A 22,057-nucleotide genomic window follows, 5' to 3' on the forward strand; every position below is an offset into this window, starting at 1 on the left:
TGCTCAACGTAGATCTCCTCCTTCAAATCACCATTCAGGAAGGCCGACTTCACATCCAGCTGATAAACAGGCCATCTCCTATGGCCAGCCAAAGCAAGAACAGCTCTAATGGTTGCCATACGAGCTGTAGGGGCAAAGGTGTCATGACAGTCAATCCCTGGGCGCTGGGCAAAACCCTTAGCAACAAGGCGAGCCTTGTGCTTATCCAAAGTACCATCACTGAGATATTTGGTCTTGAAGACCCACTTGACTCCAATCACCTTCTTCTTCGGGGGGCGTGGCACAAGTGACCAAGTGCCATTCCTCTCAATAGCTTCCAACTCAGCTTCCATAGCTTTCTTCCATGGGGCGGCGGACTGTAAAGCCTCCTTCACGGAGGTGGGCTCTCGATCCTGCATAACTCGGGACATCAAACAATAATTGGAGCACACAAGCTCCGAAGAATGCGCCTGGTGCCTCCGTGACCGCCGCGGACCATCCTGCGGTCCCCACTCCTCAGGAACCCCCTCGATCCCTGAATCACGGAGTGTGTCACGGGCCCAGCGAGGAGGAGGCCGAACCTCCCCTCGTCGTTCTCCATCAATAGAAGACTCTGGAATGTCCACCAGTGGTAACTCCTCAGAAGGAGCCAGTGGAACAGTAGACTCTGTGTCAGAAACAGAATCATAATCAAACGGCACAAGCTCCAGTGGAACTGTAGAAGGAGCCAAACTCTCCCCTGGATCTCCAAGAACGGGATGCTCCTCACCCGTTGAAGAAGCCGGAACCTCCACAAACCGCACATCACGGCTAGTATATACATCCCGCTTGACGGGATCATAGAGTCGGTAGCCTTGGGATTGGGAGCTGTAGCCAACAAATACCTGTTTGCGGGAAGCTGCTTCGAATTTGTCACGGTGAGCTTTGGGAATGTGAACATAGGCATCACACCCAAAGACCCGAAAGTAAGAAACATCTGGCTTCGACCCAAAATACGCCTCAAATGGAGTCATCCCTTCCACGGCCGAAGTAGGAGATCGGTTAAGAATGTGGACTGCAGTAGCCACAGCCTCGGCCCACAGAACCTGAGGGGTCTGTCGGTGCTCCATCATGGTGCGCGCCATCTCGATCACACTGCGGTTCTTCCGTTCGAGAATACCATTTTCTTGTGGAGTATTCGTATTGGCAAACTCCTGGTGAATTCCTCTATCTGCACAAAACCGAGCAAATTCATTAGACACAAATTCACCTCCCTTGTCGGATCGCAAGGTCTTCAACTTCCGGCCTGATCGGTTCTTCTCAAAGAGAAGCCAATCCTTGAAGTGCGAGAAAGCTTCTGACTTTAGTGCCAAAAAGTAGGCCCATGTCATCCTGCTATAGTCATCCACGATCAGCATGAAGTACGAGCTCCCACGCAGGGACTCATTCCTCATAGGGCCACATAGATCCGTAGATACTAACTCCATCGGTGAAGTAGACCGCCGCGAAGCGGTGTGGGGAATGGCATCCCTATGCTGCTTCCCCCTTATGCAGGAGACACATGGCTGCTGGCTCACCACTATATCCGGCAACCCTCAAACAAGCTGTCCCCGTGACGCCTTCCGAAGATAGTCATAGTTCAGGTGACCAAACCTAGCATGCCATAATTCAGACTGTGACTGTGAGGTAAGAAGAAGAGTAGAGAGGGCAGTGGAAGACTTCAGTTTGTAAATGCCGTTCTCCTCATATCCAGATGATAGAACCTTCCTCGATTCACGATCAAGGACTCGCACTGTAGAACTGTCAAACTCCACCAGAAGACCAAGGGAGCAAATCTTATGGACTGAAAGGAGATGGTACCCCAATCCTGGTACATGCAAAACCTCTGAAGTATGGGTGCCACCTCGTCCATCCGGAATAAGCTGCATCTTACCCCGACCTGCAATAGAAACAGAAGAGCTGTCTCCAATGAGAACCTGCCCACGCGAAGGTCGCAGCTGGGCAACACCATCTGATGAAGGAGTCATGTGCCGTGAGGCACCACTATCAATAATCCACTCTCGAGATTGGGAAGCCGCCATCGCAGCATCAGAAGCATTCGGTGAAGCGTCGTCAATGACAACTAAGTGTAGAAATGCAGCTGATGAGGGTGCAGCCACTGCTCCAGAATCCTTGGTTTCCTTCTTCTTGGTGTCCTTCGAGTCTTTATCAGGGCAATCCTTCTTCCAATGGCCAGTCTTTCCACAAATATGGCATGTGGAGTCTTTGTCCTTGTCCTTCTTGGACTTGTTATCCCCCTTCTTCTTCTTTTGGTCCTTCCCCTTCTTCTGAGAGGCTTGACCTGTCAATGCCTCCGTCTTGGAAGCATTCTGTCCCTTTAACTGTTCCTCTTGGTCCAAGACCATAGGAACCAACTCCTCCCACCGAAGAGTAGACTCTCGCCCTGAAGCAATAAGGGCAGAGTAAAATGTACCGAATCGTGGCGGCAACTGGGACAAGAGTGTAATCGCCATGTCTTCGGAGGAGATCGGCTTCCCCGCATTCTGAACCTGCATCTGTAGCTGCCTTAGCTTGTTATTGTGTTCCCTTAGCGAAGAAGACTTATTGACGGACAAAGTCCGCATCTGTACCTCCAAAGAAACCCTCTTCATCAGGGTCATCCGATTGTACATTTGATCAAGCTCCAGCCATATCTCACGAGCCACCGTCAAGTGCTCGATGTGAGCGATCACGGCTGTAGTGCATGATAGAAAGAGAAAGGATCGAATCCTGGCATTCAGTTTGTCCCAATGAGACTGGGCCCTGGCCAACTCCGCACGAGCATCGGAAGAGAGTTTGGACTCGTCTCTTACCGAAGGCCGGTCAATATCTTCCTGTACCAACTCCGCCAAATCATAGGACTCCAAAATGGCCAACATCATAACGCGCCAAATGCGGTAGTTGTCGCCGTCGAGCTTCTGATCTGTAGGAAGAGCCGGTAGGACAGGCACCTTCCGGTCCATAATCGCCTGGAACTCCAGGTCCATCTCTGAAGACATCTTCACCTGCAATGCCTTCTCAAACGCAAAAGCAGCCCCCTCTGACTGAGTAGACTCAGCCTGCTAAGGCTCTTCAGCGTCCCGAAGCTTCTTCACCCGCCGGAGGCGATGAAAAAGCAAAACCTGCACTTTTAGGTTGAAAACTCAAACTTTCTCCGCGTCAAACAGCAGTAAACAGCAGCAAATCCACCACCTGTACTCCTTTCCTGTGCGCCCACACTCGTTTCAGCCTTGTTCCAAGGCGCAGCCCTCCTGTCTGCCCTTAAACGCAAAAAACGCAAATTTGTGTCGCTATGGAAACTCCTCTTCAGGTTGATTCTGCGCTCAGTCAGCCCTCTAACACTGCTCTGATACCATGTCAGAGTGCAGCGGTGCGGAAGCGTAGGACTGAGAGTGAGAGAACGCAGGGAGAGAAGGGAGAGAGAGACAGTGTACACTGAAGATCTGCTGTATAAAGAATGCTGAATACAAAGATATACACGGGCGCAGTGCGCTGGACTGCGTGTCTCCACCTCGACAATGCGACCTGCTGTCCACCTCGAAGTCTGCTGCAGTCTGCACTGTCTGCTGTCTGAAATCTGCGAACAGAGACAGAAATCTGCACGGCACCGGTCTGTAATCTGCGACAGAGAATGAATGCCAGACTGCTGAAAACGTCAGCAATAAATAGGCGAAAATCTGCCTAGAATGGGGCGCCAAAATAGGGCGCAGCCTGATAAAAAACAGCTGCAGGCAGTCGGACTGCTGTGGCAGTCCGACTGCACAGTCCGACTGTGCAGCTGGACTGTGCAGCTGCTGCCTGCCTGAAAACAGGCTATGATCTCTGACAGCATAGTCCTCATATGCCATCATGGATGAAGAAGATGATTACTAGTTGTCAAGGGAGTGAAGCGCAGTCCTCCAATGCCAAGAAGAGGGCCAGGGCTGCAAACCCAAATGCCTAGAAGGGCCAAGGCTGCAAATGCAAATGCCTGAGGCCTGCAGATGGTGACACCTGTGCAGGAGGTCACCAAGTGGAGCAAATGCCTGAGAATGGCAAACACAAAGTGGTGGAGCCTCTTCTAACTAATAAATGCAAGTGGTAAGGCTGCAAACCTCATGCCAAGTGCCTGATGGTGATACAAGCAAAGAGAAGCCCTTCAGACAACCAAACCCAATGATGAGTGATACTTGAAAGGAGAGGAAGCTGACGCCAATGTTGTGGACGCTAACACTACACTAGAGAGAAGCTATAAATACAAAACGAAACCATGTCACCGGCAGTGGGGGAGATGACGCGAGGTTAGGAGATGGACAATGGCCACAAACTTCAATGTCCTCCAATAGGGGTATAAGCAGCAATGGTGAGGAGAAAGAAGGGTATCAAAATGACGAAGAGAGAGTATGGAATGAATGAAAGAGATGGATGATGAATGAGGGAAAATTTGATACAGTGGAACCAAAGCTCTGAAGATGACTATATTGTCCTGTCCAAATCAAGCGACATCACCTGAAGGGAATCTGCACAATAAAGGGAATGAAACGCAATTCTCTGGGCAGTGGGCTATCGAAGGAATCACTGGAAGGTAAAGGGCAACTATCGAGGGAGCGAAGCGCAATCCTCAAATGCCATAAAGAATGAAGAAGATCATTACGCCTTGTCGAGGGAGTAAAGCATAATCCTCAAATGCTAGAAAGAGGGCCAAGGCTACAAAGGCAAATGCTTGGAAGGGCCAAGGTTGAAAACGCAAATGCCAAAGGCCTAGAGATGATGACGCCCATATGGTGTCAAAAGATGACGTACCAGCGAGATAGTAGGATTTGCGCGGAGGAACACGGAGTGAACTCGACAAACATGGAGAAGAGAAGAGAAGAGAGAAGAAACTCTGATGAATAGAATGATGAAGTTTTGAATCATGGAGTGAATGTGGTACAAGGGAACAAGGATGCCGTAGCACAAGGAAGATGATGAAGACAGCCACAAACCACAAGCCGCAATGTCCTCCTAAAGGGGTATGAGGGTGGTGGAGAGACTGGAGAGAAGAGGTGATGGACTGAATGAACCAGCCGTAAGGAATGAATGAGAGAGTGGCCTATAAATAGGCACAATCAATCTAGGATGGTGCCCCTTTTTGGGGCTGCAAACCCTAAACGCAAAACGCAAAAACGCAAACTGCGGGTGAAGGGTGAAGCGTTTCTCAACACCCCCTCTCATGCCCAAAAAGGGAAACAAGGGAAGAGTGAGGTGGAGAGACAATGATAAATGCTAAAGAATGCTCATGCAGCAGGTGCCACTTGGATAATGTTCCTCGTGGAGAAATTGTTCACTTGCCCAAGCGCCCTAGTACAAAGATGATGAAAACATGCAATGCATAGGAGGAATGTCAAACTTTGTGTGGTGCCAAGAACCATAAGGATATGCTCGTACTCAATCTCAGGAGGTGGCTCCATGCTGACCAAGGGACGAAGAAGATCCACCCTGTAATCTAAGAATACCACCTAAAAGGAGACCTTTGAAGATAGTCAAGAGACTGGATGAGCTATAGAACCCAAAACTCAACCTCGGGAAAAAATGCACTACCTCCGTGACTCCATGCTAGAAGGAATATGAAGGCCTAGCCACCAAGTCGCTCTACTGAAAACCCAAGGGCCCCGATCAAGGTAGATCCTCTAGATCTTGGATATGAGTAGCTCACAGGAGAGCCACTCCTCGAAAGTGAAAGGTGGTGGTCTTAATGGCACATAGGGTCCCTCTCTGAATCGGAAGGAGTAGAAGTAGGAGTCCCCCTATGAAGCCGAAGAAGAACTCGAAGTCCCCTCTGAGGGCGAAGTAAGAAAATTCCCCTCTAAATCCCAGTCTGAGAGAGAAAGGAAATCCAACCACTCATGGCTCTCACGAACTGCAAAGCATCTGCTGACGAAGAAAGTGCCGCCGGTCGTGCTAAAGAATGTATCTGGGGCTTGGAAGAAGAATCCGGAAAGCACCCAAAAGTGGCCTCTCGAACCTGAGTGGAAGAAGGTGGGGAAGAAGAAGGCTCAAGATGAGCCAAGGGTAGGGAACAGTCGAGGGCTCTCAGGAGAGTGGACTATGGAGGAGATGTGGGCCAGAGAAGCCACTATACTCGGAAGTGGGTGGGGGAAACCTCCGCGCAGGAGGTGGTCTCCAGGAGGGCTTATCGCCTCGTAAGGTCTTAGAGCCTCCGTGTGCTCGAAAGGACTTAGTGCGCATCAGGTGTGGCTTATTGCCTTGAGCATAATACTTTGATAGCCAATGCAGAACGATCTCTGTGGCCCAGAAAGGAGAGGTGGCACAAGGAGTACCTAGTGAAAGACGCATATACTCCGGAGGGGTGGGGAGCCAAGGTCGACGTTGACAGTCTTTAGTGGAATGACTGTTCGTGCCGTAGTAGGAGCACCCCGTAGAAGGGCAATCTGTCGGTGGAGACGCCATGGTACCATGGTGGTAAACTGAATAAGGAAGGGTGGGAAGAAGAAAAAGAATATCTCCCAAATCACATCAGTAAAACGCGGTAGTAAAACATCACAGTAAAACGCAGTAGTAGAACGCAGCAATAAAACGCCACAGTAGAACGCAGCAGTAAAACGTGGTAGTAAAACCCAATAGAAGAAGAAGAGAAGTGGATGCTGAACCTGCCACCAATCTTTGTCGTCACTGGAGTGGAGGATCTTTGCCATTGTTTGAGCAGATCCGGCTCCGATTCCATGTCAAAAGATGACGTACCAACAAGATAGTAGGGTTTGCGGAGAGGAACACAGAGTGAACTTGGCAAACGTGGAGAAGAGAAGAGAAGAGAAAAGAGAAGAAACTCTGATGAATGGAATGATGAAGTTTTGAATCATGGAGTGAATACAAGGAAACAAGGGTGCCGTAGCACAAGGAAGATGATGAAGACAGATACGAACCACGAACTACAATGTCCTCCTGAAGGGATATGAGGGCGGTGGAGAGGCTTGAGAGAAGGGGTAATGAACTGAATGAATCAGCTATAAGGAATGAATGAGAGAGTGGCCTATAAATAGGCACAGTCAGTCTAGGATGGCGCCCCTATTTGGGGCTGCAAACCCTAAAAACAAAATGCAAAAATGCAAAAATACAAACTGCGGGTGAAGGGTGAAGTGTTTCTCAACATGTGGGAGGTCGCCAAGTGGAGCAAATGCCTAAGAGTGGCAAACACCAAGTGGTGGAGCCTCTTGACTGACAAATGCAAGTGGCACAGCTGCAAACCTGACGCCAAGTGCCTGATGGTGATGCCAAGCAAAGAGGAGCCCTCTAGACAGCCAAACGCAATGACAAGTGACGCCTGAAGGGAAAAGAAGCTAACGCCAATGTTGTGGATGCTGATGCCATGCTGGAGGGAAGCTGCAAACTTGCAAACGCAAGATCGAATCATATCACCAGATGTGGGTGAGATGATGCCAACCTAGGAGACGAAGGAAGGTGGCCACGAACTGCAATGTCCTTCAATAGGGTATGAGGAGCAATGGTAAGGAGAGAGAAGGGTGTCAGAATGACAATGTCTAGGGTGGCGCACCACTATCTGGGCACCCACTGATAAAGTGCCCAAAATGAGGGCGCAACCCTTTTGGGGCTGTCAGTGGGAAACCCTATCTAAAGTGAATAACTGAAGAAGTGGTTTCTTAACAGTGGAGACTCACAAGACAGCACTCCGACAGTTTTTGCTTGAATACCGGAGTATCTTGCATGGAAATACCTAGATTCAGGCTTCATGGTGGCATATTATTAATGTTGATCAGCCTAATCTTCTCAAATCTTCCATGTTACTATCTCACTTGGTCCATTCTTGGAAACTGGTACTCTCAAAGTCTTCTTGGCATCCAAATGCTGATTGTTTACAAGCTAACTCTACAAGCTAAATTTTTGGCTGCTTTAAGGCTTGTTTCATAAGGGAAACAACAAGATAGGGCCAGCTTGAACAAAATGGCAAGGCTTGGGCTGATTTCTATTGCTGATGCACTTTTGCCTGCCCAATACACTATGGTGTCATTTCAGTCAGTCCAAAGGTTTCTTCATGTTCCCAGAGGCTATCGTCATTCATGGGAGACCATTTCAGCTTCTTTGCGTGTTTTGCTGCCCTTTCCATACCTAAATATGGATAGCCCGTGGCAAGACCGGAGATTTTAAAAACAATTGTCATTAGATCATATATCTGTCAATCAGATATATCATTTGCTTTTTAAGGACCAGGACTGGTTTATGGACAATAACATTTGGGGTCTCCACAAAGGCAAAACTTGGTGGAAATCTACGGTGATGGTAGGCTGGCTTAACAATACTCCCTTCAAATACAAAGTATTTATTTGGAAAATGCTGGTGGCTGGTCTTTCTCTTGCTTCTGCACAATCAAGACGCAATATTTCCAATAGCTCTTGCTTCTTTTGCACTACAAGTGAGAAGACCCACCATCATTGGTTTCTTTCTTGCCCCGTGGCAAGAAAGGTTTGGTCTCTTTTGTTTGTTGTTTGGTGTCATGTGCAAGATTCATCATGGAGTTATGTTAGCTGGATTAAGAACATCATGAAATGAATCCCCTCGAGAATATTGAGCTACTTGGTAGTTACTGTCACTATTGCTTTTCTAGCTTTTTCTTGGGTCACGTGGATGTCTATGTCCACTTGTTCAATAGCCATTTACAATTGTCTTGCAAAATGACCTACTTGTTTACACATTTAAGAAGTGTATGAAAAGGATGAGAACTCAAGCTGTATGCAGTAAGGATAGACTCCATTCATGTCCAGATCAAGGCATAATAGGATTTCATTTGCTAGATCCCATACAAGGAAACCCCTTTTAGGCAGTATACAATACTTCACCCATGGATTGTGCCAAGAAAGAGACGCGCAGTAAAAGATACAAAAGGCAATTATCTAAGAGCCACCCACAACAGCCAAATGTCATGAAATCCTTTATAAGATCAACTTACGGGTCCTAAGGCATAACATAAGCAAAACAACCAGCCTCCATACTCGACATAGTAACCAGCTAATAAACAACAACAAGATCTGGGCGTTCTAAAAGAGAAATTTTCCCTTCATAGAAAACGCACAATCTTGAGTGCATCCACTACATCTTTGACCATCCTCCCAACATAGGTTCATTCATGACTTTACCCCTGAAATATAACAAAGCCCATAGCATTGAACCACTCCACCTAGGAAGTGCGGATTCCATCTACAGCTCTTTACACCAGTTAACCCATGAAAACTTTCCTTAGGACTTTGACCAATGATTGCACTGTTGGTTCAATCGCTGTCCTCTTTCTCACATAATATTTAAAAGTTCTACTCCTACATGGCGAGAGGACGGAAGTTGTTTTATAGTTTCATCACATTAGTTGCACCCCCAGGCACATATCCCATTGTCCAATGTGTTTAAACCATTGTTTCCTCAAGAGAATCATCATACTATATGAAGGTGAGCACAAGTTAAAAAGGACCTAAGAACTCCTTACCATAAACTCCTATCTTCTTTAAAATGATGGTGAAAGGAATTATCAGTTGTCTTAGAGTAAATAACTAGGAAGAGGTTTCCACGTTATCTTATTTTCAATGTACTGCTTCGTATATTACTAATATTCCCAGGCTCAAAGAAGTAAAGCAAAACCTGTGAATCATTGGCCTCTGATCCATCATTTGTGAAAAATACTTTTGACATTTTTGCCGGAGTAAACAGCTCAATCAGTTCTTTGGACAGTTCCTGTAAAGAAACTTCACCTCATCATCATGAACTGCCACAAAATTCCTGAGATTCAGCAGCACTCTAATAGTTACTCTGAGGATACCATTGTTGGTTTTGAGATCCGATTCCAGAATGAATGGTAGAAAGGTAATGTGTTCATCTGTTTCACAGCAGCCTGGACAAGGCGAGGCTCACTCCCTCCTGAAAAGTTCAACTATGTGTCAGCATTAACTATACACTGACTAGCCTATTTATGCTCTGAGGTACTGCTAATTGAAGAAGGCTCCGAACTTTAAAGAGAGTAAAAAACTGTTAAGTGAACTTACAAATGGAAATCTCAGAGCTCTCCAAGGAGTGTTCATAAAAAACTGAGGTTTAGTGTAAAGCAAGTTGCTAAATTTGAAAACAAGAACTTTGAAGTTTTGAGAATGTCTTTTAATTTCAAAAACTAGGGCCATTTTATATTTTGTATCAGTACTGAAAAATGTTTTCCATGAACAGTGCCTCCAAGACGATTCAAAGGCAACAACAGCTAATCAGGCAAAATGGCATGAATTAGAACTTGCCTAAGGATGTGCACCATAGTCCAGCAAGAGTGTCTAGATACTTCTTGCCATTACTGTCATACACATAGGCTCCCTGAAATAAACTACATATACATCAAGAGACCAGAGATTGGGAAATGCAGTCAAGATATCTATTTATTTCTCAGCTCAATTTACTTTAATGTCAATGAAAGGAAATGATTTCCCTTGTGTATGACTTACCTCAGATTTTTCTATTACCAATGGATTAGTCTCTGCTGACTGTCGAGCTGCTGTAAATGGGGCAAGTACGGCATGGCCTGCAGCCCTGACAATCAAAATTTAAGAAAATTTTAGTTAAAAAGAAAGGCAATTAGTGCACATGCCATGAGAGGTGGAAACACATTAACGTAACAGCTTTTCTTGACTGGAAGATGGCCTAAGTTGTTCCACGCTTCTGAGATAACACATTACCCGTTGTAGTTACAACTTCATTTTCAAACCCAGAATTAGTGAAGAAGTTAAAAATGCTTACGTATCAGCTTGAGCAGTAGTGCTAGATAATCTTTGGACATTTTTGAACGTATAAAGCTGCTGCTCTCCTATGGATCCAACTATAGAGGCTGCTCTTGAGCAAACAAATTTCACCTGCCAAGGTATGAACATTACATTAAAGGCATTCTCTATGATTCCAAAAAGCCTCAACCAGTCACAATGGCATGCACATAAGGTTGTGGTCTGTCTGCTTGAAATGAAACCTACCACTTTAGCAGAAAATGAGAATCATATTTACTTTCACAGACCTGTCAAAGTAAAGTTCAGCAGAATGGGAAAAGAGAAGAAACGCAAAATTTTCCTAGTAAGAGAATTACGTGCTGCCCAAATAATTATAAGTGGGAGGACCACTTGACTAAACCCTAGGAACTTCATTTCTTACTATGGGGACATAATATCCTTATTATGGTTACCCTATTCTTATATACCACCGGCTTACAACTCATTTAAGTGATCCATGATGGCTCAGGCACCTCCAGTCACTGTTTCTCTTCAAACTTCTCTAACCACCCACACTTCCAACTTCTCTCAAGCCCACCACCCTCCAAACATGACACCAAAGCACAGGCTCTTAATCCTGCTTGCATAGATTAGAGTAGGGGTAAATGTAAGTTGGCCATCACTATAAAATGCAGTTCATTCTCATTGTCTGTAGACTAGTCCATTCGTGCCGTGCATGAGCTACAGCCTATGATTTCCAAAAGACGTGTTTTCATGTCAATTGCTTGTGTTCTGAATTTCACACTCCATGAGACCCCCAACCCAAAATCCATAGGACTTATGCCAATTAGTAAGGGTATCTGAGGCTAAACAGTTCCATGGCTGCAACAGAAGATCTGAAGTTACTCTCAGCCCCAGCCAAATAGATAGCAATGTCATCGGCAAACTCCACAACCATAACCTCATCATGATCTGCAATGGAAGTTTAAGCCATGTGATGCAAGTGGCTGCATCAATCAAGAACAGACTTTGGCCTCCACCACAAAAAGGAAAAAGGGAAGCTAGAGGGAACCCCTATTTCTCTCTGCATATTAAATCTCCTGCACCATTGACAAGCACCTGGTGATGTGCTACACTCTGATCCGCTGCTCCAGGAAGGCCATCCTCAACATCTTACCCTCAAGGAATTCCCAATCAACTTTATCATAGGACTTCTTGAAATGGAAAGTCAAAACAATCAGGTCTTTGTTGACTGCCTCTAGCAAGGATTGTGGTCTCCTAGAAAGTGATATCAGATCCTGTGTCTGGGGCAGGTCCCTCACCATAAAATTCAAAGGAAAAGACACTTATTGGATCATTACTACTACTCCTTCAGCTATACCAAGGAGTTGCACTTCCCTTTGACTAGCCACCTAGATTGCAAAAGATGTGGACCATGATAGAGGTAAACTTAAGTGCATTGGAGGGATTGGTGATTCTTACTGTAAGAGGTGGCTCTTGTGATCCATAAGAGAGGTAGCACCGGAAACATTGTGGGCATACACAAAAGAAGTCGAGGGTGCCACTTGGCTAGGGATTTGGCCGACTCGTCCCTTGCTCTAGACCCAAGGCTTGAAATGTTCCAACTTCCAAGCCATTGCTTCAGCTCTTGCCTTGACAAAGGGATATGGTGTAAGAGTCCACCCAAGGAGACCTCCCTGACTTTGCCCAATGCATGGCATAGCTCTAAAGCATACGTGTTTGGTTGCTCGCCAACAAGATCGGATACCATTCCATCAAAAGTTTTATGCTTCTTGCCTTTTTTATCCTTATTGTCATCTACATGGTTTTTAGACTTACATTCTAGGCATTCATGTGCGCTATATGCCCCTCTTGTTCACAAACATAGCATTTGTTTGTATCATACAATGTCTTTCTTTCAGCAACATTCTTAGCACTAGCAAATGACCTTTTGCCTGGTCTGCCTTTCTGAAAGACCGACTTCGACTAATTTTCAACATGTTGACCCTTTTTTGAGGATTTAAACTTGCTACCCAAAAATTCAATCTTGCTGCCCTTATTTTTAGCATTGTCCTTTGAAATATCTTTGCTGCCTTTAAATCCTATGGCATGTTTTTTCATCAATGCATAAGCTATATTTGCATTTTCAATCAATTGTGCCATACTGATCATTGTTGTCTTGGTGCAATAGGCACAGATTTCTTTGAGTAGACCACAACAGTAGGTCTCTATTTGCTCAACCATCATGACCTTACAAAAAGAGCTAACTAATAACAAAGGTGCCCAAAATTTGTTTGTCTACTCTTCCAAATCAGCACAATGAGTTGAATCCAATTTGTGTCAAGCTATTGTCACATCCACTTCAAAAGTATTTGTGAGTCAGTGAAAAGAGAGAACCTATTGAAATGCACCCAAGTTGCTAGTGCCTTGCCTTGCATCAAAAGGATTGTCCGCCACTGAAGTGCATTTCCTTTTTAAAAAGTAATTGCCTTAGGCACTTTTGAAGGCTTGGAAATTTTGCCCCTTGAGTAGGATGCATCAAATTGTTGAATGAAAGTCAAAGCCTTCAATCTATCTTGCATACCATTAAAGGTTTCAAATTTGACTACTGCCCCAACTTTTTTGTAATTTTTAACTTTATCCAAAGGTGTCAAGTTATAATACACAAGTGGCTGCAAAAATGGTGGTCCCAGTGATGCCATTGCTGTATTTGCATTTGACTATGCCCAGCAGTGTCTCCCAATTGACCAAACATTCCAATTTGCATACCTGGCTGCATACCAATGTTACCATACATGCCAATGTGCATTTGGGGCTGCATTGCCCCATGATAGTTTCCCTAAACACCTAACTATAGGTGGCTGAAAACCAGCTGCATTTTACATGTCAACATTGGCCGGTGCAATGGCATCCATAGCCTAAAACACTAATCCACCCCCAAAATAACCTAGATGCATATATGGTGGAGGAATTGTTTGCTATCCATGAGGAATATGTTGCACATTATTTCCTAATGGATGATCATGCTACTGAACTAGAGTTCCTTGCACATTCGGCATTACAGGCACTGATGTATGCAATACCTTTAGCTGAAAAGTTTGCCCGTGAGCCTCACTTGGCTGTTTAGAATGCGAAGCAACCTTTTTCCCTCTAATATCAGGAACTAACTGCATAAAGTCAGCAAATTGAGGTTGCTGAATTAACTGTTACAAGTTCATAACAGCACTTGCTAACTATGCGATAAACATTGCATTTGCTTCTTGAGAGCCTTGGACTTGTGGAATTACATGTGATTGAGCTGCATGCTCACCAATCACATTTGTTGCTTGTTGTCCTAAAGCATTTTCAGCATTTGTAGACTCAAAACCATGTGTTGAGTGCCTCTCAAGAGGGGATTCCTATTCCTCACTCCTACCTATGTTGTGTGACATCTTTTACCTTTTGCCCCTTGCTGTACACTTTTTTCAGCAAGTATAAACCTTGCTATAATTAAATTACAACGAATAAAAATGCATGTGTTTGCTCCTCGAGACAACCATAAGCTCACCTCCTTCAGAAAGTTGGTGATGTCCCAACAACGAAACCATGAAATCGGCCTTTGGAAGTCCAAAGGGCACTAGACCACATTTTAGCAAACACTTAATTTAGCTTAACAATAAATTCAACAAGAAAACTCCACACACAACTGGAGCTAGAGTACTCTTGCATCACACATTGATACTTGTTGGCCCCTTTCGGTATTTCTTTAGATTACTGAAATATACTCGAAATTGATTACAAATGGTAATATTTTAGTGATTTCTCATATTATAACTGATCCTTGCACAATGGCCTTAATATATTCACTGCTAGCCTCCAACCAGCTATAGAATGTTCAAAACTGTGAATGAACTCTTCAGCCTGCTAAACCCTAAAAATGACAGCAAGTATTTGAACCCAATTTCGCAAAGCATTTGCTGAGATAACTCTTCAGTATAGTCCCCATGCACTCCCACATTGTTTCTCTCACAATTTGAGAGGGGCCATTTCTCATGATAAAATTGTAAGAATGTCGCTTTCTTCGTGACAAAATCGCCCAAAAAGTGCACTAGGCTTGAGATCTCGAAGAAAAGAAAGGATGTCAGGCCATAGTGCTATCATAACCTATTTTTCACATATTTCACTCAAAAACAGCAACATACCTTGTTGTATATACAGTTACGCCCCATGCCAAGAGAAGGGAAATTGGTTGCTATCCACACTCCATCTATGCTATAAGCTCATTCCATGGCCTAAAATCTGTAATTTTCTATAACAAGAAAGAGAAGAGTGGTTGTCTCCCAACTTGGATTTCTCTAAAAATGAGAAAGAAAAAGCCCCAAATAGATAAGATAAGCTTTCCAAATGAGTAACCAGCTGCTCCTTAATCATATCAAGTTTTTTATTAAGAGTTAATTAATGACTCAATCATTAATCATAAGTGAGTTGTTCGTTGGATAAAACTTTAACTTAAGGATTACTTAATGACGTAAGTGCCATAAGTGAGCTGCTTATTGGAAAAAACTTTCAATGTAACTCAATTCTAAGATACAAACTTTCAATTTAATGAAAGTTTTACATTGCACCTTGTTTCTTTAGTCCTTGCCATGTACCACATGGCCTGCATACTTATCCACCACACGCTCCAATGTCAAATCCTTCACTATGAATACAATGGTCACCATGCCAAGAGCTAAGGATACCAAAATTAAATTTCATTTTAATTAAAATCTTTATGAAGTTTAATTAAATCATTAAGTTTATTTCTCATTCCAATGACAGTTACCTCTTCAATTGATTATTGAAGCTTGATGATCAAGAAGAATCAATCTTCAATCATATGCATCCAAGATAGCTCCCAAAATGCTCCAACAACTCCAATGTCCAATCTTGATGCTTGAAAACCAATAAAACTTCAATATTGAAGAGCCTTGAGCATTATTTACTAATGAAAAATTAAGCCTTGAGATGAAGAATCCCCAAACATTAACCCATAATGGTTTTTTGATATCCAATGAGCTCAAAGACCTACAATCTTGCTTCAATCTTCAAAGTGTCCAAGCCAAAGTATTGACAAATCTTCAAGATATTTGAGCTTCAAAAAAATGGCTATGGCTGCCCTGCTATCATTTAGGATTTCAGTAAATAAGAAGAAAAATAAAGCCAAATGTAGAATAATCTTATTGAAGCTTTGTTGGAGCTTGATGATTATTACTTGCTTCAGATGTGTGTGAGAGATTATAGGTTGTGAAACACAAATTAATGAGCAGAAAACTCGACATGATTTGCACTGCATTTTGTGCTAATGTGGCTTCTCTAACAAAACTCTTTAAGAAGTGCTATCTACATGATGAGCATTCTCCATAGAATGCTTGCCACAAGGTTTGGAATAAAGATGAAATTCAGCAAGAGAAAAGATTGAAGGACTATCCAATATGAAAGCTTTGGAAAAATTCTTGAAAAAAATAGAAAGGAGACTCTTTCCGAAAAAGTAACTAGAACTTTACACCACTGCTAACTCCTAAGACATCTTCTTTTGACAAAATACCTTCAAAATAGCTTGAAATTTGATGACGACCTGCTATTTTGTCCGATCTACATCTAACTTTGCCACCATCTCCTGTGGAATCCTTTAATGAAGACTATCTTCGTCATTTGAAAGACCACTGGTCATTGCACAACTCCCTAAAAGATCTGTACTTACTGTACCTAAGTAGCCATGGATTATCTAACTGAAGAATAAGAAAGATTTGGTGACAGGAGTGCAAAAGAGAGAGAAAGATTAACGAGGAGAAACAAAGACTAGAATGAAAAAGAGAAGGGAAGAAACACCATGAAACCTACAAGAAGTGGAGAGATGAAGAGACTGTTTTGATTATTGTTGAATGATGAAAAAAAATACAGTCTCTTGCATATTATACCTAGTTAGTGTGACTTATTTTTTTCAAATATTTCCCAAATGCTATATCTTCCCAATTCTTTACACAAACTGATTAGCTCTTTGAAACAGCCCCAAAACATGTAAATTACCAAAAGTTAGTAGACAATGTGCGGTCCTAGAGAGATTCTATGTCCCATAACCAAAACCTTAATTAGGAAGGATCCTTCTACATCTATAAATGGACAGGCTGGCCACCATTTATCCCATCCTTGTCTTGCAAGTGTTAGCCATCAGCCCTCTTCCACTAGCTATCCAACCGCCAATGACTACCGCTACGTGGTCTATAGCTATTGCCTAACCTCCCACTGCTACTAGTAATCAGCTACTATCATTGTTAGGTGGTTATATTGCTGCATTTACTAGTTCCAGGCCCAAAGACTACTACATTTTGGTTTCCAACCTACTACCCTTCCATTTCCAGACAAACCTGACTTACACTTGCATCTACAATAGGTCGTTTTTGTGTTTTCAGCACTTTTCTTCATCAACCTTTGCTCCAACTAGTGATTACTATACTCGAGATCCGTCTCCACTGGACAACACACGTCGTCACCTCCCTCAACCCGCTCCCACAAGAGCCATCAGCCGGTTGGACAACTCTACCCTTGAGCATTTTGTGCATTCTCTCATTCATTTGTAGCATTGATTCATACACTTCAAAGTTCTCTTTCTTTACTGTTTGCATCTTGTGTTTTGTGTTTATAACATTACTATCTGAGTTATTGTGTTTCAGCCGTATTCATATATTTTGTGTTTTCTCTGTGCAAACCCTAGCATATCTTCACATCCCCTACATGTGAGGACCATCAAGGGAGTCAATTAGTCTTGCATTTTATGCATTATCTGTTTGGTTGTTTTGTTTCCCATACATATATGTGTGATGTGTTGCCTATACCTTTTTGAACTTTTTCATATGGCGTCCAATTCAAGCCTACCCTTATGTGTCATTTGGCAAGTTAACTCAGTTTATGCAGCATCATTTAGCTTCCCTTCTTTCTTCCTTGGAGTCAATTCTCTTTTGCATTCAGCTCATGTTCAACTTGTTGTGCCTTAGTTTGCTTCCACTTCTTGTCCCTCCGATTGTCCTCTAGGACTGGTCCATGGGAGTTATGGACCAAGTGTTTGTAGGGAGCCCAGAAAATTCATGTTTGTTATCTTTGTGTTGTATCTTGTACTTTAGCCACTACCATTGAATCTTGGTGTGTGTTCCCTGCAGTTTGAAAAAATAGAGTCCCAAACATGTCTAGCCAATCAACGCCCAAAACCTGACCAGAAGTCTCTAAGCATCCTTGCCTTTGATGGGCACCAGGGACCTTTTCTTCGATGCTGCTTTGTTTTTGTGCAGAAAGCCACTATCATCACATCTTCAGGGTTTCCTCAAGTTGCAGTCACTGCTGCCTATACCCTCCTTTCAACTTGACTGCAGTGCAAGTTCCTATAGTCATCCAAGTTGTTGTGCAAGTGCGATGTTAAGATTCAAAGGCTTGACAGGCACTAAAATCATGTATTCTGTAGCAGTCTTTGATACTACATTCAGCAGATGGCAGGTGAAGGTATAGACTTGTTGCTTGGCAACGTAGACAAATCGATGTCAAAAGGTTCACAATCGGAAACACAAGGACGCTAATGAGTCTTGATTGATCCAGCCTGACGGTTGAGCGGTTTCTCTCAAGGCATGAAGCTTGTTTGGCAACGCAGATTGTCTTGCAGGATCTAATTCACAAGAATCGGAACACCAAAGGGGGGGAAGAAGGGGGAAAATGGTGGGGTTCTTTCACTTTTCTACTCTCTCAATGGCATTGGAGATGAACGGATTGGATGCCGACCAATGGCATTAGAGATTAACAGATTGGATGCAGATCGGCGGATCGCGAGCCCTTGAATTATTACATTATCAAGCTTCCTTTCAGAATATAGACTACAACGAGAAAGGTAATGTAGTCCAACTTTTGGACCTTCCGAGTGAGAGGAGAGACATGGTTTGGTTGGGAGCTCGGGTGCGAGCCGGCTATGTGGGGGGCTTGGATTGCTAAGGCATGATGAGTCTAATAATATGATGCATCCAGAGTCTGAAGGCACAATGAGGTGTTCGATCTCTCATAATGAGGTGTACAATTCCATAATTGAGTAGAGAGGCATGGTGGTTTTGGAGCTAGAGTAAGAAGCCAGCTATGTGATAGGCTTGGCTTGCTAAGGCATTTCTCGAAAGGCATGAGAAGGTGGATGATACGATGAATCAAGAGTAAGGTCTGCCAGGCCTGGATCACTAAAGGCGTGCTCTTGGAAGGCACGATGAGGTGTATGATCGGATGGGTCCAGAGTAAAGAGAGAACTATACAAAACAGCAAGGGTAAACAGAACATGAAGGGTAGGCAAAGGCACTTACAGAGGAGAGGAGGCCTGTCCGACGAGCCATGGCCGGAAGAGAAGAGCTGAGAGAGCAGTTACTCCAGAGTTTTATTCCAGTGTGTTCTTTTGACGCATCGCCGGGCCCTCGCGCCTCCCCTCCCGGCGCCTCGTGCTCTCGGCCAACGTCAAAAGCGGCCCATCCCACGTGTCCCATTCGGAGACGTCGCCTAATGGTCCCAGTGCCCACCATACTCGCGCAAGTGGCAAGTGCCTGTATTTTTCGCTTTTCTCTTTTCTGGCATTTTTTTTAAAAAAAAGCTAAGGGCTCAATCACACGAAGCACGCGACCACGATGCCACACCATAGGGGCACCAAGGGTAGCCTGGGAATGTGTTCGGATAGCATGCCCACACTGATAGAGTGGCTATGCTTGAGGAGAAAGGATGAACGATGCACCGAGAAGAACAATTAAGAGGGCCATAATCAAGTACCTTTGTGTGTGTGTGTTTGTGTGTGTGTGTGTGTGTGTGTGGTTATCAAGTGGCTACCCAAGGTAGTAAGCCACCCATCTTATCAACCTACAAATCCAACTTCAAATCTTGCATCTTTTTTCTTATTTACTAGATGACCACATGACTGTAGAAACTAAACTCAAGGTCTTCTAGTCACCATGTTCAACATGCCAACTTACTCATACCCATTTGGCTTCTATTCTTTTCTGTAATCCTTGCATTCAACCATTTAAAATGCACCTGACATATTTTTATTTCTTTTCAACTCCTTACTTTCATGGACCTTAAGATGTGGCAAGAGTTGCAACTTGTAGTCATGTCTTCCTAGACACTTACATTAACAATTTTGTAGTACAAATCACCTTAGCTTGTGCTGCAACATGGACATTACTAGCCCAATTCCTAGGGCAACATAGTATAATGCAAATCATGCAATAAGAGGTGAATGATGATGTGGCCACCAAAAGGGTTGGATGCCCAAGGGGGAATAGGAAAACCCTAACCCTAACCCTCATGTATAAATGTATAAGGCAAGCCATTGTGAGCCATCCTATTGCTTTTCACATATGGTCAATTGGAACCCATGAATACTTGAGGCCTACATCATCATGTCATATCTTATTGACCTAGTCAACACATAAAATAAGGTCTTTTATAGACATTTGGAAGATGGAGCACTTGCCCCAATGTTGTTCTTGCCCTATAAACTTATTACATTGAAACAAATCATACATAGATTACTTCTAGAATGGGAAGAATGCAGTGTGTAGGTGTAGCCACCACTCTATCTATGCTTGCATTGATATCAAATAATAGTCGATAGTAGTCCATCTTCAGGAGGCGGAAGCTATGTGTATTGTCTTTCTATAGAGCTTTTATTGTTGTGAGATTACATATTTACACACGTCTACATGCGCCTTAAGCTGACTCTCTGTGTGTAGTGAATTTGCTAGTTCATTGGTCAACTTTGCTAATACTTATCCAAATTTTTTCTTCACTTTATTCTTAGTTTGGGTCTAATGTTTTTCTTCACTTCATTCTCAATTTAGGTGATGGTCTTGATCAAACTTGTATCGAAGCCTATTCACTTTTGAGGTGGAGATTTCGATGGGAAAGAGTTAGTTTGCAAAGTGTATACTAGTTATTTTATAAAGTAGGCTTGCAAAGATGAGCCACTAACTAAATGGAATTAACCTCATTCCTCCAACTCAATTTTTTTTTACTAAATAAATATTTAAGAAACCTTGTTGAATTAACATACTTTGTAAGAATCTTGTTACACTAAATCAATTGAAACTAGACATTATAATATATCTCTACTCAAACTCAACGCATTGTATCAAATCAAAGGAGATATTGAAAAAAATCTCAACATAATCTAGCTTTGCAGATTAGTGCAAGCTACCTTAAGTTGTTATTGGCCTTGCTGACTCTCCTAGATTTCTCTTTAATGAAGAGCTATTTTAGCCTTCTCTTTCTCTAATTGAACTATCAAGTATACTACTAGGCATGCACTTCTTTCCCTTTCTTTTGAAGCTCTTCTGTTTTCTTGTTTTTAGTTTCTAATGCCAAGTCTCTTTCCTTTAATCATGACTAGGTCTCACAGCTAATGATTAGTCTAAACTATGAACTTCCTATAGGCCTCTTGGGTATTACCTAACCTAGTTTGGAGCTTTTGTTTATCCTAAAGTGTTGTAAGGTTTGGACCTAAGTTCTTCATGTAATAACTCTAAGGCATCCAAGTTTCCTACTACACTTGGTGCCAAATTGGTCTCTAGTGGAGCAGATGCTACATGGCATTGCCTATCACCCTTGTGAAGTGATTATGACCTCTTTTGTGGGTTTCACTTTCTTTAATTTGGCGATTTTGGTTTGTGGGTTTTATATCTACATTAGCAACATTTGGAGGATTTATTGATCAAAGTTTTGTGAGCTTTTAATTGCTTTTTCTTCCTATTAATTGAGCCACCTTCCTCTTCCTCTATTAGGGTTGCTTAAATCTATTGTGACAATGTATGGCTCATTTCTTGTTTTGCCTCTATAAATGACCGCAACAGAGTCCTTTTGATATACCCATGTACTCTTTCATCCTAGCTTCTATCTTTTCCATTTCCTTCTTACTTCTTATTTTGGTAATGTGGGCTACTACTCGTTCTTTAGGGGTATCTCTTTCATTAAAGTCCAATGTATATGACCTCTCCTCACTCTTCTTCCCCCTTTGATCACAACTAGAGTCCTTTTGATGTACCACCCACTTGCACATTAAATTAACAAGACACCCAAAAAGGACAAGCGTCCCCATCGACTTTTCGAATAAGGAATCCACCTTGTGTATGATCCCCGGCAATAAATAAAATTTTATGGAATCCATTGCAAAATCTCATGGAATCCACCGTGGAATATGCCTCCTGGCATCAAAGAAATAGACATCTAAGCCTATTAAGTGACCAAGAGAGCATATGGTTTAGTGGGAGAAAAGGACTATTGCTAACTTTAAGGAATTCTATTTAGCAAGTTATCTTTGT

The 22,057-nt window shown here is 43.1% G+C and overlaps 1 protein-coding gene across 2 annotated transcripts in view; it reads right to left on the bottom strand.

Annotated features, from left to right (window-relative positions):
* POP2 (Pyridoxal phosphate (PLP)-dependent transferases superfamily protein) overlaps positions 1–19,190 on the bottom strand; it is a 136,888-nt gene extending 117,698 nt beyond the window's left edge. For both annotated transcript variants that reach the window (XM_087701370.1, XM_087701369.1), the window contains exons 1-6: positions 19,058–19,190; positions 10,753–10,865; positions 10,461–10,545; positions 10,260–10,332; positions 9,797–9,894; positions 9,619–9,711 (exon numbers count right to left, since the gene is read on the bottom strand). In XM_087701370.1, coding sequence (XP_087557496.1) covers positions 9,619–9,711; positions 9,797–9,894; positions 10,260–10,332; positions 10,461–10,545; positions 10,753–10,865; positions 19,058–19,087 — 492 coding nt within the window. In that variant the 5' untranslated portion in view covers positions 19,088–19,190. The remainder of the gene's footprint in view (positions 1–9,618; positions 9,712–9,796; positions 9,895–10,259; positions 10,333–10,460; positions 10,546–10,752; positions 10,866–19,057) is intronic.
* Positions 19,191–22,057: the final 2,867 nt, after the last annotated feature.

The sequence above is a fragment of the Lygodium microphyllum genome, chromosome 20 (assembly GCF_053477565.2).
Source record: "Lygodium microphyllum isolate KBCC chromosome 20, Lygodium_microphyllum_v1.1.10, whole genome shotgun sequence".
Lineage (NCBI taxonomy): Eukaryota > Viridiplantae > Streptophyta > Polypodiopsida > Schizaeales > Lygodiaceae > Lygodium > Lygodium microphyllum.